Source organism: Semicossyphus pulcher, unplaced genomic scaffold (assembly GCF_022749685.1).
Source record: "Semicossyphus pulcher isolate SPU_LCO1_2020_fin unplaced genomic scaffold, fSemPul1.0.p SCAF_5, whole genome shotgun sequence".
Taxonomy (NCBI): Eukaryota; Metazoa; Chordata; class Actinopteri; order Labriformes; family Labridae; genus Semicossyphus; species Semicossyphus pulcher.
The window spans coordinates 18,669,794-18,686,434 of NW_027211726.1; the positions used below are offsets into that span (position 1 = coordinate 18,669,794).

The 16,641-nt window shown below is 42.5% G+C and overlaps 1 protein-coding gene across 1 annotated transcript in view; it reads right to left on the bottom strand.

Annotated features, from left to right (window-relative positions):
- vps50 (VPS50 EARP/GARPII complex subunit) overlaps positions 1–15,312 on the bottom strand; it is a 115,559-nt gene extending 100,247 nt beyond the window's left edge. Inside the window, exons 1-4 of the mRNA XM_069681800.1 lie at positions 15,198–15,312; positions 14,601–14,669; positions 5,777–5,899; positions 4,774–4,845 (exon numbers count right to left, since the gene is read on the bottom strand). Coding sequence (XP_069537901.1) covers positions 4,774–4,845; positions 5,777–5,899; positions 14,601–14,669; positions 15,198–15,230 — 297 coding nt within the window. The 5' untranslated portion in view covers positions 15,231–15,312. The remainder of the gene's footprint in view (positions 1–4,773; positions 4,846–5,776; positions 5,900–14,600; positions 14,670–15,197) is intronic.
- Between the last annotated feature and the right edge of the window lie 1,329 nt (positions 15,313–16,641).

The following is a 16,641-nucleotide window of genomic DNA, read 5'->3' on the forward strand; positions in this document are numbered from 1 at the left end:
ATTGCTCCCGATGGCATAGCCAACCGGTATGAATGTGATAACTGATTGACAGTTGGGCACTTTACGTAGCAGCCTCTGCCATCAGAGTGTGAAAGGGTGAATGTGACATGTAGTGTAAAAGCAGTGAGTGGTTGCAAAGTCTAGAAAAGCGCTTTATAAGTACAGACCACGTACATACTGATTCAAACTTATGAATTAATTATCTGTGCAGTGTTGTAGCCAAGTCACTAAAGCTCGAGTCTGAGTCGAGTCATGGGTCCCGGGTGTTCAAATCCGAGTCCAAGTGACCAAGTAAAATCCAAGTCGAGTCCCCATTACTTGCATCCGAATCTGAGTTAACTAGCAGCTCGCTAACGGTAATGTTATCAACACTCGAAGTAACTTTAGCATCTCACTTACTTTTCTGGAAGCATCCCGGACAGATGCCTGTTAAAGTTAAAGGTTTGTCTCCTAGATAGTTCTTTTACATATCCTTACATATGTTGCACTGCTCATGCGCTCATGTGCTGTGAAATCTCTGAAAGCAAAACGCACGATTCAAGGCGCCTCTTTAGACATCGTGGCAGGAAGAAGTCGCATGTAGGTGAACACATGTGCCAGCCCTGCTTGAAACTGATTTAATTATTAGGGCCCAAAAAAACTAACAAAACAATAAAACAGTCCTCATGAATAAATGAGTCCTCCTCTCCATCTTCTGAGTCAGAATGCAGTCAACGCTCGAGTCCAAGTCGAGCCATGAGTCCTGAAAATCAGGACTTGAGTCGGACTCAAGTACTACAACACTGCACCTGTGACTAAGAGGGATGAGAATGATGGCTACGGTATTTGTTACAAATTTTTAATGCAGAATAAAAGAAGCCATTATTAACAAGTGTCAAGGGATGTTTTCTACATCTCCTTGTAAATATTCTGACACAGTCTGACAGGGACGGAGAGATGTAAAAACAAATACAGTACATATTTCCATTTTCTATCTTGTTTCACTTTAAGGTTTTTGGTCTTTCTCCTCATGTATAAAGTATAACAATCAGCAATGATAGGCCCATAACGGAATATGCAATAATATGCGTGCAGAAGTCGCAGGACATGATTAAATATATTTTTGTATTGTTTTATACAGTATATTCTAGAAAGTGTGTATATATGTGATTATAGTTGTATTTATTCTGTTGCTCTTCTACCACACACATATTCCACTGTACCTGTATTGTACTGTACCTGTGTAAATGGCAATAAACATCTATTCTATTATGTCCTAATGTATATTAATGCGGATGTAAACTTGCTCGGAAAATATTTGTGGTTGAATGTGTTCATTAGTCAGTTCTTCCAGGAAGTTGCGATTCAAATTAAGTCAATCCCTTCAACTTTTTCACGACCTTGCAATTTTGCCAACTTTTCCACACCTTTGATCAGTCGACCTATTACCCCCACGTGCGTCGACGTGTACATCACCAAATATAGATCTTCTTAGGTCGGCAATGTTGTATAAACATCGGCGAGCGTCGTTAACCGTGCCTTTAATATCTCCAGAATGCTGCATGCGAGAGGCAGACAGCTGATCTGTTATAGCGAGGCTCCGGCGCGATGGTCTCTCTTTCATAAGCTTCCTAATCTGGCCTCAAACTACAGTGTCTTTGAGGAGACTCTATACAGTGAGATATTAATCGCTGTCTCTTATCAGTGGTTTTATACAAGCATAGCTCCCGAAATAACAAGTGGAAGAGCTTAAATGTGAGAAATAATGTGGAGATTCTTCTTTGGGCATATGGATAGCATTGAAATAGGCATAGGGATTTCATTAACTATAACATAGGAATGGAGTTTGCATTGCTTTAGAGACGAAAAGCAAATAAAAGCAGCTGTTTACTGAAGATAGTTTCACAGAGGGGATGTAGAGTTGGAGAAACAGGTACTGGGTTTGCTCAGGATTGCAGGATTGCATTTATGAGCTTTGTGAGACTCATAGCTGCAGATTTTATGCCTGGCAACACACCAGACCAATTACCATGGATATTCCAACGAGGTGCCTGAAGGCTCACAGCCAGAGAGAGAAAGAGACAAACAAAGAGAGAGGGTATTTGTGCGAGTACGTTCGTGTGCTCTAAGGCTTTCCTAACTCGTAAGTCTCACCGTGACACAGACAACCACGTCCGGAGCATCTTCTCAGATACACAGGCAGCTCTGTGGGCCGAAAATGTCAAAGGAAGGGACATCGGGAGAGAGCGGCATGTACGAAATGGTATAAGGGGACAGAAGTAGAGCTGGAGCGATGGAGACATCAGGTGTGCCAAAGTACAGAAGCTTGTCAGGACGGAGGGATAGTGGGCGAAATCTGCTCTGGACCGCAGGGGCCGAGGGTGCGGGGAGGAAAACAGCTGCTTTCTCGCCCACGTGTTTCTATTAATAGAATTTGTTGACAGGGCAGCTCTCCAAACCGAACCTGCGAGTACCTGACTGACCTAAGAACGGCGGCCGCAGAGGGGATGGTAAACACAGTCATTGACGTCACGCTGGTAGACAACAGGGTTCAGGCATAAAGGACAAACTGCATGCTGGTCACCGTCAGACGTGAGTCTACTTTTTTGGGAAAGTAGCACCATGTTGTTCAGGGCTGTTCGTGTTGCTGTGTGTCCTCTTACACACTGAACTTGGCTCCGTTGACGAGGATGGGACACGAGCAGTTGTCGTTCAGGCAGACAGGATCTTTATGGTGCCAAGTCGATTGTTTTTTTATGAAATAATGGAGCAAATGCAGGAATTGGAAGCTTTTATCTAAATGAAACAGGCTTTTTGTGTATTATTTTCCTGATGCATTTGAAATTTCATACATTAGGCCTGCAGGGTTTTTAAGCGCTTCTTTTATCGAACAGATACGTTTCAAAGCTTCATCATGAACTTTCAACCTCAATTTTTACGACAAGGACAAAACAAAATCTTTAAAGTGCTCAAGAGAAAATAGAAATCACATTATCTTCAGAACATGACATGAGCTGATGGAGGTAATATGATAGATAGCACCTGATTAGCGTGGAGGTGAGAACAGCTGAGAATGACCTCTGAACCTCACATGTTTATCAGCTTTGTGGCCACGCTACTCAAAATAAAACAGTAATACTTCAGAAATGAGTAACTATTGATATGAATTTGCCAACGGTGCACGTAAGACTTCTGTTTTCCTTCGTTGCAATCTAAGAAAAGACTGCAAACTATTCCTACAACTCTCAGTAGGGCTGCGCGATAAATTGCATGTGCAATAGTCACATCGCAGGAGGTGCGCTTGTGAGGCAAATTAACTGCAACATGTCAAGCTGCTACTTTGTTGTTGCTTGGTGCAAAAGGAGCACTCACCAGTTTTTGTTTTCCATCACTAATCTCCAACAAAAGTCCATCTGAAGTCACATTAGTGCAGCACTTGGAGAGCACAGAGTGAACTGACCGCCGTGCAGCAGTCTGTGTGCCACCTGCCTGTAAACTGTTAACAAGAACATATCACTGCTGCTGTCACAGATCAGGTCAGCGGGATGATCGAGGCAGATGCTCGGTTACGCGAGGTGGCTTTTCAGCGAGGTTATCAGCAGCACCTCCAACGGTACTGGTTAACGCTGTGGCTAAATAATCGGACCGTTCACAAAGAGCGGACATGTTTACTTTTAGTGGCTTCACCTGTAGCACAAACACGGCGTGAGGTTGTGTGTGTTGACAGGAAGTAGGAGACAGTAGGCTTTCGTTTCCAAAAGTTATGGTCACCAGGAAATGGAGACGGATGATATATGCTGCCTTAAAAACACCGGTCGAAATCCCAGGATATAGGCCTAATAAAGTGTCAAAGTGATTACCGTCTCCACACCGGTGGGAGGCAGCAATGCACACAGCGTGCCTAGTCTGCCTGGAAATAAAAGAAGAAGAAGAGGTGGATAATGCCAACAAACGACCAGCACCCACAACACCAACACAAAGTGCACACAAGAATAAAAAAACAAAAGAAAGTTGTATCTAGTGAAGTCCGTCTGGCCAAACAGGAATGTGACCGACGTCAGGGGGAAAACTAGAGTCAACATCAGCAGGTCATTTGAATCATGGAGAGACCTTCGATTGGGGATCAAAGCAGACTCATAACCGGCTTTCTTTCTCATCGCTGCAAAGCATTTGAAATATGTATCATTGTGATCTTGTGGTTTTAGCTGGCTCATGTTAGCTAATGCTTGTGATGATCTGGTGATTCGTCGGCAGTTTTGGAAGTGCACCTTTAACATTGTTAGAAAAGGTAGAAGACATATCGTATAAGTTAAGCAACTGTTTATATTTATAACAAACTCACTCCACCTGAACATCTCTCTACTTTTTCAAAAGGGTGGCAGAATCACTAAGTGAAGTGTGATAAAAGTAGGAGGGGGTTTTGTTTTGTTTTGTTATAGAAAAGAAAATAGACTTAAAACTGCCATAAAATAAAAAGTATGATGGTTAATTGCATGTGTGTATAAAAACACTGCATTTATCTGTCGCCAGAAATATCCCAGAGCAAAAAGTAACGTAATGTCACTGTTTTCCGATATCGTGCAGCCCTAACTTTTAAGCATAGTAGAGCAAAAGCATGAAGCCAAGAAGTAATCAGTATTAATAAAAATCATAAAATTGCAAACAGATCCTAAACAAAATCCACCTTTTAGCTTTCCAGGGAGCTTTTAAACATATTACACGGTCCTCATCAGTAGATGGAGTGGTGGCACGTGTGTAAGAGAGAGAGACAGATAGAGAGAGAGAGATACTCACTGCGGCTTGTTGCCTCTTCAGTTTGTCTCTGTACTCCTCCAGTTCCTGCAGGTTGAGCTCAGGCGGGAGCTTCTATAATCACACAAAGAGACACAAACATTCAACCTTATCGTTTGTTTACGATGCGTACTCCTACGCAGGTGAGAGCAGCCGAGACTTTCCCTCACCCATCCGCAGACACAAAGTCTGCAGGCCTGTCTTGCTGCTGCTGCTGCTTGGTGCGTTTCACACAGATCATATTCAAAGTTTTATATATATTCCAAATTCAAAAGGAGGAGTGCGGCAACTTCCGGCGCTCAGGGCCATAGCAGGGATTTCATTTATCTTGAGAGAGCTAATCTTCACTCCTGAGCATCTTAATTTTTCAAAGATATCTCACACGGCCTTTCAAAGAGCCTAAGCTGGTTTAACTGGTGTGACTGAAGATAGCTGCAGCTCCCCTTCTGTTCAAAAAAACAAAAAGAGTCTGCTCAATAAATACACTCTGCCAGATCAGAAGTCAGATTAGTGCAGAAGGTAGAGGACGTTATTTAGTAAACAGCAAACAAACTCTGCAAGGGAAAGAAGATATTACGAATTCATGGCCCAAAGGATGATGGGTAATTACTTTCCCCTTGACTGAGAGTCTCATTTCAGATGGTGTAGCAATACCAAGATAAATCTAATGAGATTTCACACCCTTCCTCTGTTGAGCGGATGCAATCTATCAATCTGGACGTCGACGGTACGCGCGCGGCTCGGCAGGAGTGGATGAGACAGCAGCTCAGGTGAGTAAGAGCTTTAACTCTGCCAATCAGACGGGGTTCAATGCGCAGGAAGCCACTTTTACTCACATTAGAGATGCAACGCTGCCGTTATCAGAGTTAGAGAAATGCGGTGGGTGTGATGGAATTATGATTTTACTGAGGGGGCGTGGGAACTTCGGAGCGAGTCTCTTGTCGTCATTTAACGAGCGAGTGGAGCCCGTTCGGTCGATAACGCCCGTTCATACGGAGAGTCTGACCTCCAGCTCGTGCTGCACCATGTCGAAGGAGTCGTTAGAGAAGTAGACCTCCTCGATGCTGTCGATGATCTCCTGCTCCGCCTGGGGGTCGATGGGCTGCTCCCTCAGCTCACGCAACTCCTCCTGAAAGAGAGCAAAAGAGAGAGACAATATGAAGGTGACCTTCAAGTATTAAAGTTGAAGATGCACTGGGACCAAAACAGAGAATTACATCATCTCCTAAGTGATGAAAACAACAAACAAAAGCTCTGCAGGAAAAAAGGAAAGATGCAATTAAAGAAGAACAAAAGGATGAGACAGAGGATTAGAGGAGCGAGAGGGACAGAGTTTAAGGACAAGAGCTAGGGTGAAGGACAAAGTCAGGAAAGGACAGAATAGGAATGAGGAAGAGGACAGGAGGCAAGGTGATAGAAAGGGGGGAATAAGTAAGGAAGGAGGCATTTATTTCAGAGTTTTGGAGCAGATTGCAGCGCGTTTCGTTGGACAGCTGTCATGGGGGGACGGCAGGCAGCCTTGAGAGGAAAGACGAGAAGAGAGGAATGACTGAAAAAGTACAACAGAGATTCCCCTTCAGAGCATCTCAGAGACACATCAGAGCCTCATTGATTAACATGCTGCACATCCGTCGAGGCTTATTGCTGCTGTGAGTCTTAAAGGGGTTTAAAGTAACCTTCCTCATGAGCCAAGATAGTCACAGGCCAATAACGGAGAGGGGGCAGTTTACATCGAGGAGAAGTTAGTAAACAAAAATTTAAGTTGAACAAGGCTATGGCTAAAAAAGCTTCCCTTTGTGTGCACTGTGTTTAACCTCTGCTACTATCAAGACTGTAAATGTAACTGTAGCTGGGATTACCCAATCAGTGGATGCATGGAGTGTGACTAAACTGCACTATTACTGCTTATACGTCACACCTTCAAAATAAAAGCTCAGCACAGACTTTCTGCCACATTATTTTTTTCTCAAGCACACTTCCGCGACCCGCTGAAAACAGCTCCTCCAACCCACCAGTTGAGAACCACAGCGCTGGACTTTATATAACAAGTGGACATATTGTAACTAACTGTTTTGAAGACTCGAGGTAAGCGTGTTTTCATGCTGTTTTTCAGAGCCAGAAGTGACCATATATGGACGTCAGTGTGGATGCCCATTGTTACTCCCATAATTTAGTAAATGAACATGAATGGAAGCAAGTGATTGAGCCCATAAAATCATCAGGAAAATGTTAACTGAGGCAATAAATAAAGTAATAAGCTACTTTCCCCAACTGCTTCCAAACAATTGGACTTATTTTTGCAGAAAGTGGAGTCGCCCCCTGCTGGCCATTAGAAAAATGCCGGATTAAGACACTTCATCATTAGTTTTACTTTTGAAACCAACAGGCTACGTCCACATCTTACATACAGTCTATGGGGATAGACTTATATGATTCATAAGGGTCAAAAATCTTAAGTCTAGAGTCATTCTAGTAGGCATGAGACTGAGCTAACTGCTAGCATTAGCATGCTGCTCACATGCCAAAAGTAGACAAATAAAATGTTTCCCATCTAGCATTTTGGAATGATAAGAGTCTGTGTCCACCAAGGGTGATTTTTTCCGCCTATTTTCCATACACAACCAACGCAGTTCAGCTTTTTCAGCGCCCAGCGTCCTAAGTGCCAAAACACCATCGGAGTGAGCTGTCGGTCTAAAGCTAATTTCAAAGAAATCCATGCAACTGTGGCGAAAAGATTTCAGTCTGGACCAAAGTGGGAGATTGACTGAACAACTGACCATCAATGTCATCCCGAGACTCATCAACTCATCAACTGTAGCTAAATATCTGCTAACTTGCATTATAATGAGAGCAAAATAGTTCATCAATGTCACTTCCCCCTCACCGACCAATCAAAATCAAGAAGGGGCGGGACTTCCAATATCAACTTGGCGGAAGAGAAGCTTATCCTTCCGTTTTTTCGAGGGTACAATTTCCAGGTGTGCTGCTGCTGCTAACGCCAGGACACGATTTCTTTCCATTTGTTACGATTTCTTTGTTCAATTTCCTTGAAGAAATGCAAATATTAAGCATACAGAGCGATTTCAAACAGAATTAACGGTCCGTACCAAAGGAGGCAGGGCGGGCAGACAACTTTCGTAACCTAGCAACAGTAAGCGCCGGTGAGAAGAATTGAACTTCATGGAGGAGCTACAGAGAAAAGTCGGGTCATGTGGGAATGTGAAGGTCTGAAGCTAATTTGAAGGAAATCCATCCAACTGTGGCAAAACGGTTTCAGTCTGGACCAAAGTGGGGGATTGGCTGAACAACTGACCAACAATTTCATCCCCAGACTCATGCAACTAGCACTAAAACGCCCAACTGTAGCTAAATATCTTCCGGGCTCACTTTTTGCCTTGAGTGGAAATCCTTTGTTTCAGGTAATCCTGAGTTTAACTTCTACTTTTCTGTGGGATCAACGTGTTGAGTCATCAGCACATTAAAGCACAATGGCTCTAAAAATAGAGCGCAGGCTTGGGAAGGAGGTGAACCAGGGGTGGAAGTGGAATTATGGGATAAACGCAATTTAAACGCCCCTTTACTCTATTAAATATAAATATATGCATCTCTATTAAAGATCTCACTCATCACCTCGTATAGACTCTCTTGCAGAAACCTTGTTACACACCTGCCTGACCACAAATATTTTCCCAGCTACTATCAGCAAGAAGTGCGCAGCAAGGCGATGAAGTGAGCCACCCATGTAAGTGAATCTGCTCCTGTGGGTGTGAGAGTGCGTCTGGCTGAGTGACATTTATATGAGGCGACGCTGCTTAATGTTCGCAGTCAAATATAGCCGCGTTTAATTCAATTACACAAACAGAATCCCTTTTATATACTCATAGTTTTACACCAGGAAATAAAGGAATCAATGCGTGCATGTGTGTGTCTGCAGTGCACACACCTCCAGGCAATTGTGTGTGTATTGCCATCTTCAAATCAGGTAAAGGAGTGAGCAGGAGCCCCGGGGAAACTGCGTGGGCGAGCGTGTGAGATCGGAGAGGAGGGGTAGAGAGGTACGAGATCGCACATCGCCGTCAAAGGAGGGTGGGTGGGAAATCAGTTCAAATGAGAGGAAAAGAGAGAGAGGGGAGCAGGGGGGAGAGGGGTGAGGCGGATGACTCATTGGTAGTGAAAGTTGGAGCCGAAAGAAAAAGACGGAGGGATGAGCGCGAGTGAAGACAATGATGTGTCGCTCCTCCAGTGTGGTTAGAGAAATAACCTCCCGTGTGTCACCTCCTCTGTCTTTTCCCTCTCGCACCTGCAGAGAGAAAACTCCAAACACCTTAAAGTGAATGGCTTATCGAGAGAGGCTACCTCAGGTTAAATAAACCGCCTTCCTTTTTCTGCTGCTGCCAAGGCACAAGACCAAACAGACGGCGCCGTGCTCCACGCGTGAATCCCAACATCAGCTGCAGCGAGGCTTTGATCAAATTCCACTTTGACGGATGAGAAACAAACCAGATTTCACCCGCCCCCGCCCCTTCCTTCCTCAAATTAATCCAATTCTCATCTAGTTAAGGAAATTAGAAATGTATTTTGCATGAAAAGTGCGGGACATTTAATGAGCGCTATCAAAGAAGCAAAGGGGGTATTTGTCGTGCAGGAGGGCTGATTGAATGTTGAAAATCAAGTGCAGAACAAAAAAGGTTCTCCACATTAAACAGGACACTGAATGAAGTAAGAGAAATCCCGGGAGAGGTACACAGCAGGGGTGAGGACACCAAGAGAAAGGGCCAATTATGTCCCCAAAGGAATCATTCATTGCATGAACAAATCAAAACCAGTGTTGAATATTTATGAGAGCCTGACAGGGTGGAGAGACCCTCATCTGCTCTAAAACAAGGGTTTAACACAGCTGTCTTCTGGGATATTAGTGCACGATCACAGCGAGCAGCAATACCCAGGATGCAACACGGCTGTCAGCTGCTGGGCAACAAGTAATACTATTTAATTTATACACAGAAGTATATGATTATTTTTCTCTCTTCTCTGGAGCAAACCTGCCTGGGTCACCTGAGGCCGTGTGATCCGTCAAAGTGAGCTGCGTCCCCTTTACCGACAGGTTATCAAACATTCACTCCTCAAGGCTTCGGTTCCGGTCTCTTCAGAAAGTACATAATGTACACTGGAGGCACTCAGCCAATCATATGCATGCTAATGTTTTAGGGAATATTGCAATATTAAGCAGGGGAAGCATTCAGCCTGTTAAAATGAACGCTTTTTGCCAGTGTGTGATGAGTAGGCTGAGGGTGACCCCTGCTGGTAGGGAGTGGTAACTGCATGTACGTCAACAATAGGGTTATTCCAGGAGGCCGTTTCCAACATTTTAAGTTAAATTATTAAAAGAGTTAAATTAAAAATGAGAATCACTAAGACATTCTTACATAAATTAATACTAAATGTGTAAGAAATAACGCAAGAGAGAAGTGAAGAAATGCCAATCACAAAGACATTTCTGTTGAACAATTCCAGACTGCAGCCTTAAGGATGGAAACCATCAAAGGCCCCACATGTTTGAAGAGGTAAAGAGATAAAAAGCGGAATAACACCTACAAAGACATCGCCTTAAAACTGTCTCGCAGGGGGCCGACAGCTTTGAACAAACAGGTTTAGAGAGGGGGGAAAAGGTTTGTTTGTTTGTTTTTAGTGGGAAGCCACAAAGCAGCTTAGACCATCTCATGAACCCAGAGAGATTCACACCAACTGAAACTTCAAAGTGAAGTCGAAAATAGCTTGAAGTCCTTTGTAGTCAAATAAAAATACCTCTTCTTTTTTTGTTTAATCTGACATGGCTGGGGTTTTTTATATATATATTTTTGGTGCAATGAAATGAAATGCTGTTGTCTACCTCTGTTTTCATTATTATATTAAAGATTATATCACACTGTGACTGGGGTCATGAAACAACTAAAGGTCTTTGGCTGATTGTCCAGAGTTACATGCATATTTGAAGAGGGCTTCATGTTCACAGCAGCTGGTTAACAAGGAGTCAGATTTTCTTCAACAGAAAGGATCCCCCTGAGGGTGAACTGCCACTATAGTAAAGTGCCTGACATCTGTATGCACATATAGCCAGCCTGAAAGTCCTCTGTTCCATGTCATTAACTTCTCTACTCTCCCATACATGGCAAACAGGGAGATGTATTCAAAATTTGCTTTACTTAATTATTAGTTATTTGTAGCAGCCCTTCACATTGTTTGTATAGATTGATTATCTTATATTTAGTAATCAATTTATTTATTTTTAAATAAATAAATTACTCAATATATATATATGGGCAGGTAGGATAGGATATATTCTGGTTCCATCCATCCATCATCTATACCGCTCATCCTGTTCAGGGTCGTGGGGGGGCTGGAGCCAATCCCAGCTGTCATTGGGCGAGAGGCAGGTACACCCTGGACTGATCACCTGTCAATCACAGGGCTGACAGACAACCTTTCTGTCACACTACAGGCATTCAGAGTCACCAATGAACCTAGCGAGCATGTCTTTGGACTGTGGGAGGAAGCCGGAGAACCGGGAGGGAACCCACGCATGCACGAGGAGAACATGCAAACTCCACACAGAAAGGCCCAGTACGTCTGAACTAGGAACCTTCTAGCTGTGAGGTGACAGCGCTAACCACTGCACCACCATGCAGCGCCTCTTCTGGTTCTATTTCCTTGAAAGTTAATATTTGCTGCTTTTCTTTTGTTTTTTATGATAGTTGATGTATATGTATGTATGAATAAAATCAACAGATATATTTATAATACATTAAAGAAAACGAGATGCAGTCCTAATCACAGGGCGAAGGAGCTTAAAATATAAGTTAATCTATGTGTCCGAGAGGCGCTGTACAGGCTGTGGCAACACATTTCCTGGAAAGGACACAATAAAGAATCTACACTAATCTAATCAATCACATCTTCATCTGTGAGACGTCCTGTTCCTACAGTCATTCTTACAGTACAACTTTTTGTGTTCTACAGAGTATGGATACAGTATTCAGGCTTTTCATGAGTGTAGAGCTGCAACTAACAATATTTTCCATATTAATGAAAAGGTGAAAAGATGGGGGCTGCACAGCGGTTAGCGCTGTCGCCTCACAGCTACAAGGTTCCTGGTTCGTATCTCAGTTCAGACGTAGCGGGCCTTTCTGTGTGGAGTTTGCATGTTCTCCCCGTGCATGCGTGGGTTCCCTCCAGGTACTTCCTCCCACAGCCCAAACACATGCTCGCTAGGTTGATTGAAGACTATAAAAAAGCCCGTAGGTGTGAATTTGAGCGTGAAAGGTTGTCTGTCTCTGTGTGTCAGCCTTGTGATTGACTGTCGATCAGTACAGGATGTACCCCGCCTCTCGGCTTATGACAGCTGGGATTGGCTCCAGAACCTCCCTGTGACCCTGAACAGGATAAGCGGTACAGATAGTGGATGGATGAGTGAAAAGATGGTACAAAGGTGGATTCCTCCAATGACTCTACTAGTCTATAAAAATGTCAGAAAAAATTGAAAACACATATTGTACGTTTCCAGAGGTCAGGGTGACATTGTAAAATTGATCACTTCCACAGACAAACAGTCTTAGACCAGAAAATACTCTACCAAAAGTCCCATAAAATCAGCGTCTGACATTTGAGAAGCTTGACATTTGTAGTTGGCTAACTAGCTTATGTTAATGCTTTTCCTGCTTCTGCTTCATCAAACCTTCAAGTCTAGTCCAAACTGTGACTCAACAGCATCATTTGTCAATCATCCCCCCTCATCAGTCCTCCCCCTACAGTGAGCCAGATGTTGCTGTCATCTCTCTGCAGGATGATAAATGATGCGAGTCAAGACTCAAATGGTTGGAAACACACAAACGGTTCCAAGCATCAGATTAAGTATCATAATTACACGCACACACAGACGAGGCGCTCGGTGTCCACGGGGCAGCGTGTTAAGTAGTGCAGTGCTCACCACAGTGGCATATTGAGAGGATTAAACACCTTTAATCAAAGAGGACTGTGAATATAAAGACCGCCTGTGTGGCTCCTATTTCATCGACCTGAAAGCTGAAACGCACAGCAGCAAAGTAAATAAAGTCGACGCATAACATCATGAAATAATAAGTCGAGTGTTTTGGTTGAATACACGACAGGCAGGTGTTTGCAGTCCACACAGGAGACGCCATCCATCTGTGCTACAGAGCAGGATAAGGTGCATAAAATCCAAACTACCTCTACCGGTTTTCCGTCAATCTATAGTATGTTGTTTCATATCACGTTAGCCAAACGTCAGGGGAAATAAGAGTCACTTTATTTTGTGGATTTCCAGCATGAAAAGGTTTACATTTCAGGCTGTTTGTTGTCCACATATCCAGTTTGGCCACATCAGCCGATACCCGATCAAAGCCACGGGGAGACATGCATCCAATGAAAAGACTGCAATCTTTCTTGAGACCCTCCTCCTCTTTCATTCAGGCTCTTATTACACATGGAAAATACATAGCGGCTTATCTTATCTGAGCTTGATCTGTGTTAATGAGAGGTTTTCTGCAACAACAGGTTGAATAACATGTTGTTAATCCGGCAACATGAGCCTGCATTTGCTGTTTATTGTGACAAGAACAAGCCCTATATGTTATAGAATAAGAGTAATAACTGTGTATGAGGCTTTTAACCCTCGCCTTTCGCAATCCTCTTAGATGAATGTACAGAAAAGCACTTCCTTCTACTCTTATCTTTTGCAGTTTTTCCCACCTGGGCAGCAAATACATGCAAATGCTATGTCTGCAATTTATGCACATCATAAAGAAAATTCCACCACCATTAAGGTCAAACTAGGGCAACAATCAAAACGATGTTAACTGTTCAAAGTAATGTCTTTGAGAGAGAAATTGAACGTCTAGTTGAATCGAGCCTGCAGACATCACCCAGAATAAATGGAGTTGGTTACCCTCCAAATTGTGCAGCGCCTGCTGCGGCATTAAAAGAAGGTCACCACGACACGGCAAAGTCAAAGCAAAGCCACCAAGTTGCAGAGCGTTGAGGTGCAAGTCTGGAAGTGACTCTACGTTATCAGAGCCAATCTGCAGCGTCACTCTGCCTCCTCTTGACAAATTGAATTTGTACATGTGGGTAATGACAAACGGTTCCTGTGAGCGAGCATGACTGATTGCTTTTTAAACCCTGCCGTGCCTAACTGTTAAAAACAGCAGACCATATTTCACACTGCTGATGTTAAGATTGATGCGAAGCAGTTCTTTAAGTGATATAAATGGGAGCCTTCAGTGTCTTATCGCTACTGATAAGGTGTGTGATTAATGTCATTACAGGAAGTAGTTCAAAATTAAATACAGACAAAGATCTTTCTTGCAGTTACAACTACGCAATAAGTCAGATTTGAATCTAAAACAGTCACAATCCACCTTACTGTGTCGCTACTATTCATATAACTGCTTCTGACTTAGTTTGACTTGACTTCTTCAAATTATATGCATGGTCCTGTTGTCCAAAGTAGTTAATTCATGCACAATGAAAGTGAAACGCATAAGATCAAAACAGATCTAAGTGCATTTATTAATGTTAAGATTGTGGTGACTGTGTAGCGGAAAGAATAAAACAAAAAATCAGGTGTCAACTAAACTGTTACAGGAAGCATTCAGCTAAATATGACTACAGAATACAAAGAGTTAAAATAGGTTAAATACCAACAATTAAACACTTGAACGCATCACAAGATTATTTTAAAATATACATCCAAAATGCATCAATCACAACATCAAACCTGACAGCCACAGTTAGATCCTTGTCATACAGTTTACCTTGCTCGGGATCCTCAGGTTCTCCACGGGACTGAGGTCTGCCATGCTCTCTTGGGGGCTCTTCAGACCCTTTCAAAATAAGACTCCAAGTTAGAATCTAATCACCCAAAATTATCAGGTAACATTAACAGTTTTTCAGCTCTAACTTGTTCCCGCTGTCACATAGCTTGCTGTTCATTAACACAATACTGCATGCACTAAAAAGTGGAACTGATGGGCAGATTTCTGAAATAGATATGCTCTGTTGTGTCCACCGGTGAACCAATGAGTCTAACATTACTGCTGTGCAAACTGAGAACTTCCCTAACCGCCCAGTCTCTATTGTTGTTGTGCTTTTCTAATGCTAAACTGCAACAACCAGGACGTGAGTATTACTGCCCACACACACGTATATTTTTCATGTGAGGTAAATGTTTCGTAGCTGTGAAAAAGTCGTTAAAAACGCTGCTGTTACTCGGGCTGAATGTGCCCTTTCATGAGCTACACGATGAGCTGTCAAATTAGCCAATTAGCACAGCTAGCTCTCATGCTAGCTACCTGCAGCTGACAGAGACAAACGGTCAGCAGCTCGTTTTTCTGTGGACCTGCTTTGCTCACCTGCCGGGCCATAAGAGACTTGATCTTCTGCATCGTAAATCCAACTTGTGTCAGTCAACAAATAATTCAATAAAATGACAGTTTGGTTTTGTTGTCAACGATGCGCCTCCATCACTACGAGAGGGAAGCCATAGTTGACTGTCACGTGACTCGTACAGACTCGGAAATTTCCAAAGCATCATGGGAAATGTTGTTTTTAGTCAGAATGTTTGCTTGTGACCTTAACAGAATGTCACAAGTGTAAAAACGGTCAATATTTGGATTTAAATAAAACAATATAGTTTCTTCTAAGTTAAAAAAAAAATGGATGTAAAGAATAAACATTCTTAAAGATGTACTGCTGTCTTACACCACTAGATGGTAGTAACTTCAAACAATAGAAATACAACAGAATGTTGGTAAACAATGATTATTTACCTTACTGAAAACTGCTACTGTACTTCTCTGTCATCTCAGTCACCTGGAATTGTGACATTTATATTCTGACATGTAACATAAGGAAAAGCACAGGTGTAAACAATAATAATTATAGAGGCGTAATTAAAGTTGAACACCTGGCCTGCATTGGTTGTATTGAAATGACCTTGATTATCACAATACTTTGCTGTATTTAAGTTAATTTAGTCCTGTAGTACAAATTTGGTAACAAACGTATCATTTTTTAAAAATATGGTACTAGATAATACATGTAATATTTCAACACTATTCTCCTGTACAACCTGCAATAATAAAATACTTCTTACATTTAAATAATCCTTTTTTTCTAGTATTTTTTCTTTGTGGTATTGCAACTGTATATCACATTTTCTTGTTTACATACAGTAATTACATATATACAATTCAGCCTCAAACAGGTTAAGGTTAAAAATGTTCTATTATTGAGTGACAGCATTTAACAAACCACTTCCTGTATTTCTTTTTGCACGAATGATGATGTCATTATGTCATGTTATGTATGACTCAGTGCCATGTAGCTCCATCTCTGCCAAGCAATTAAACCTGGACCTGCTTTATAAACTGTTCAAAATAATTACAAAAGGGTCCCATCCAGCCTGCCTTGTAATTGCCCCTTTGGGTGGGTTATTTTGAGCAGCCCTTGGTTAAAAGCAGGCAGCATGCAGCAGACAGCAGGCGCTGTGAGCTCTAGTTCCTGGTTAATGATGCCTCAGGCTATTTCCCAGTCAAATGAAGGTGAGGTCGATCTCCTTAGGTGAATTTAATCTACTGTTGTTTGTTAGGCATTCATCCACAGTGCGGCGCCTCCCTTTAAGCATACACTGAGACGGAACAGATGGCAACCCCTACCCGGAGATGCCATCACTAAGACACAGCACACTCAGCCGGTCACTCCAGTAGCTAAAATTAGAGCAAGATTTATTAAACGGCTTGTTGTTATGCAAGGGAGCATCGTGAAAGGCAGCACTTTATGACTCAGTATGAAAAT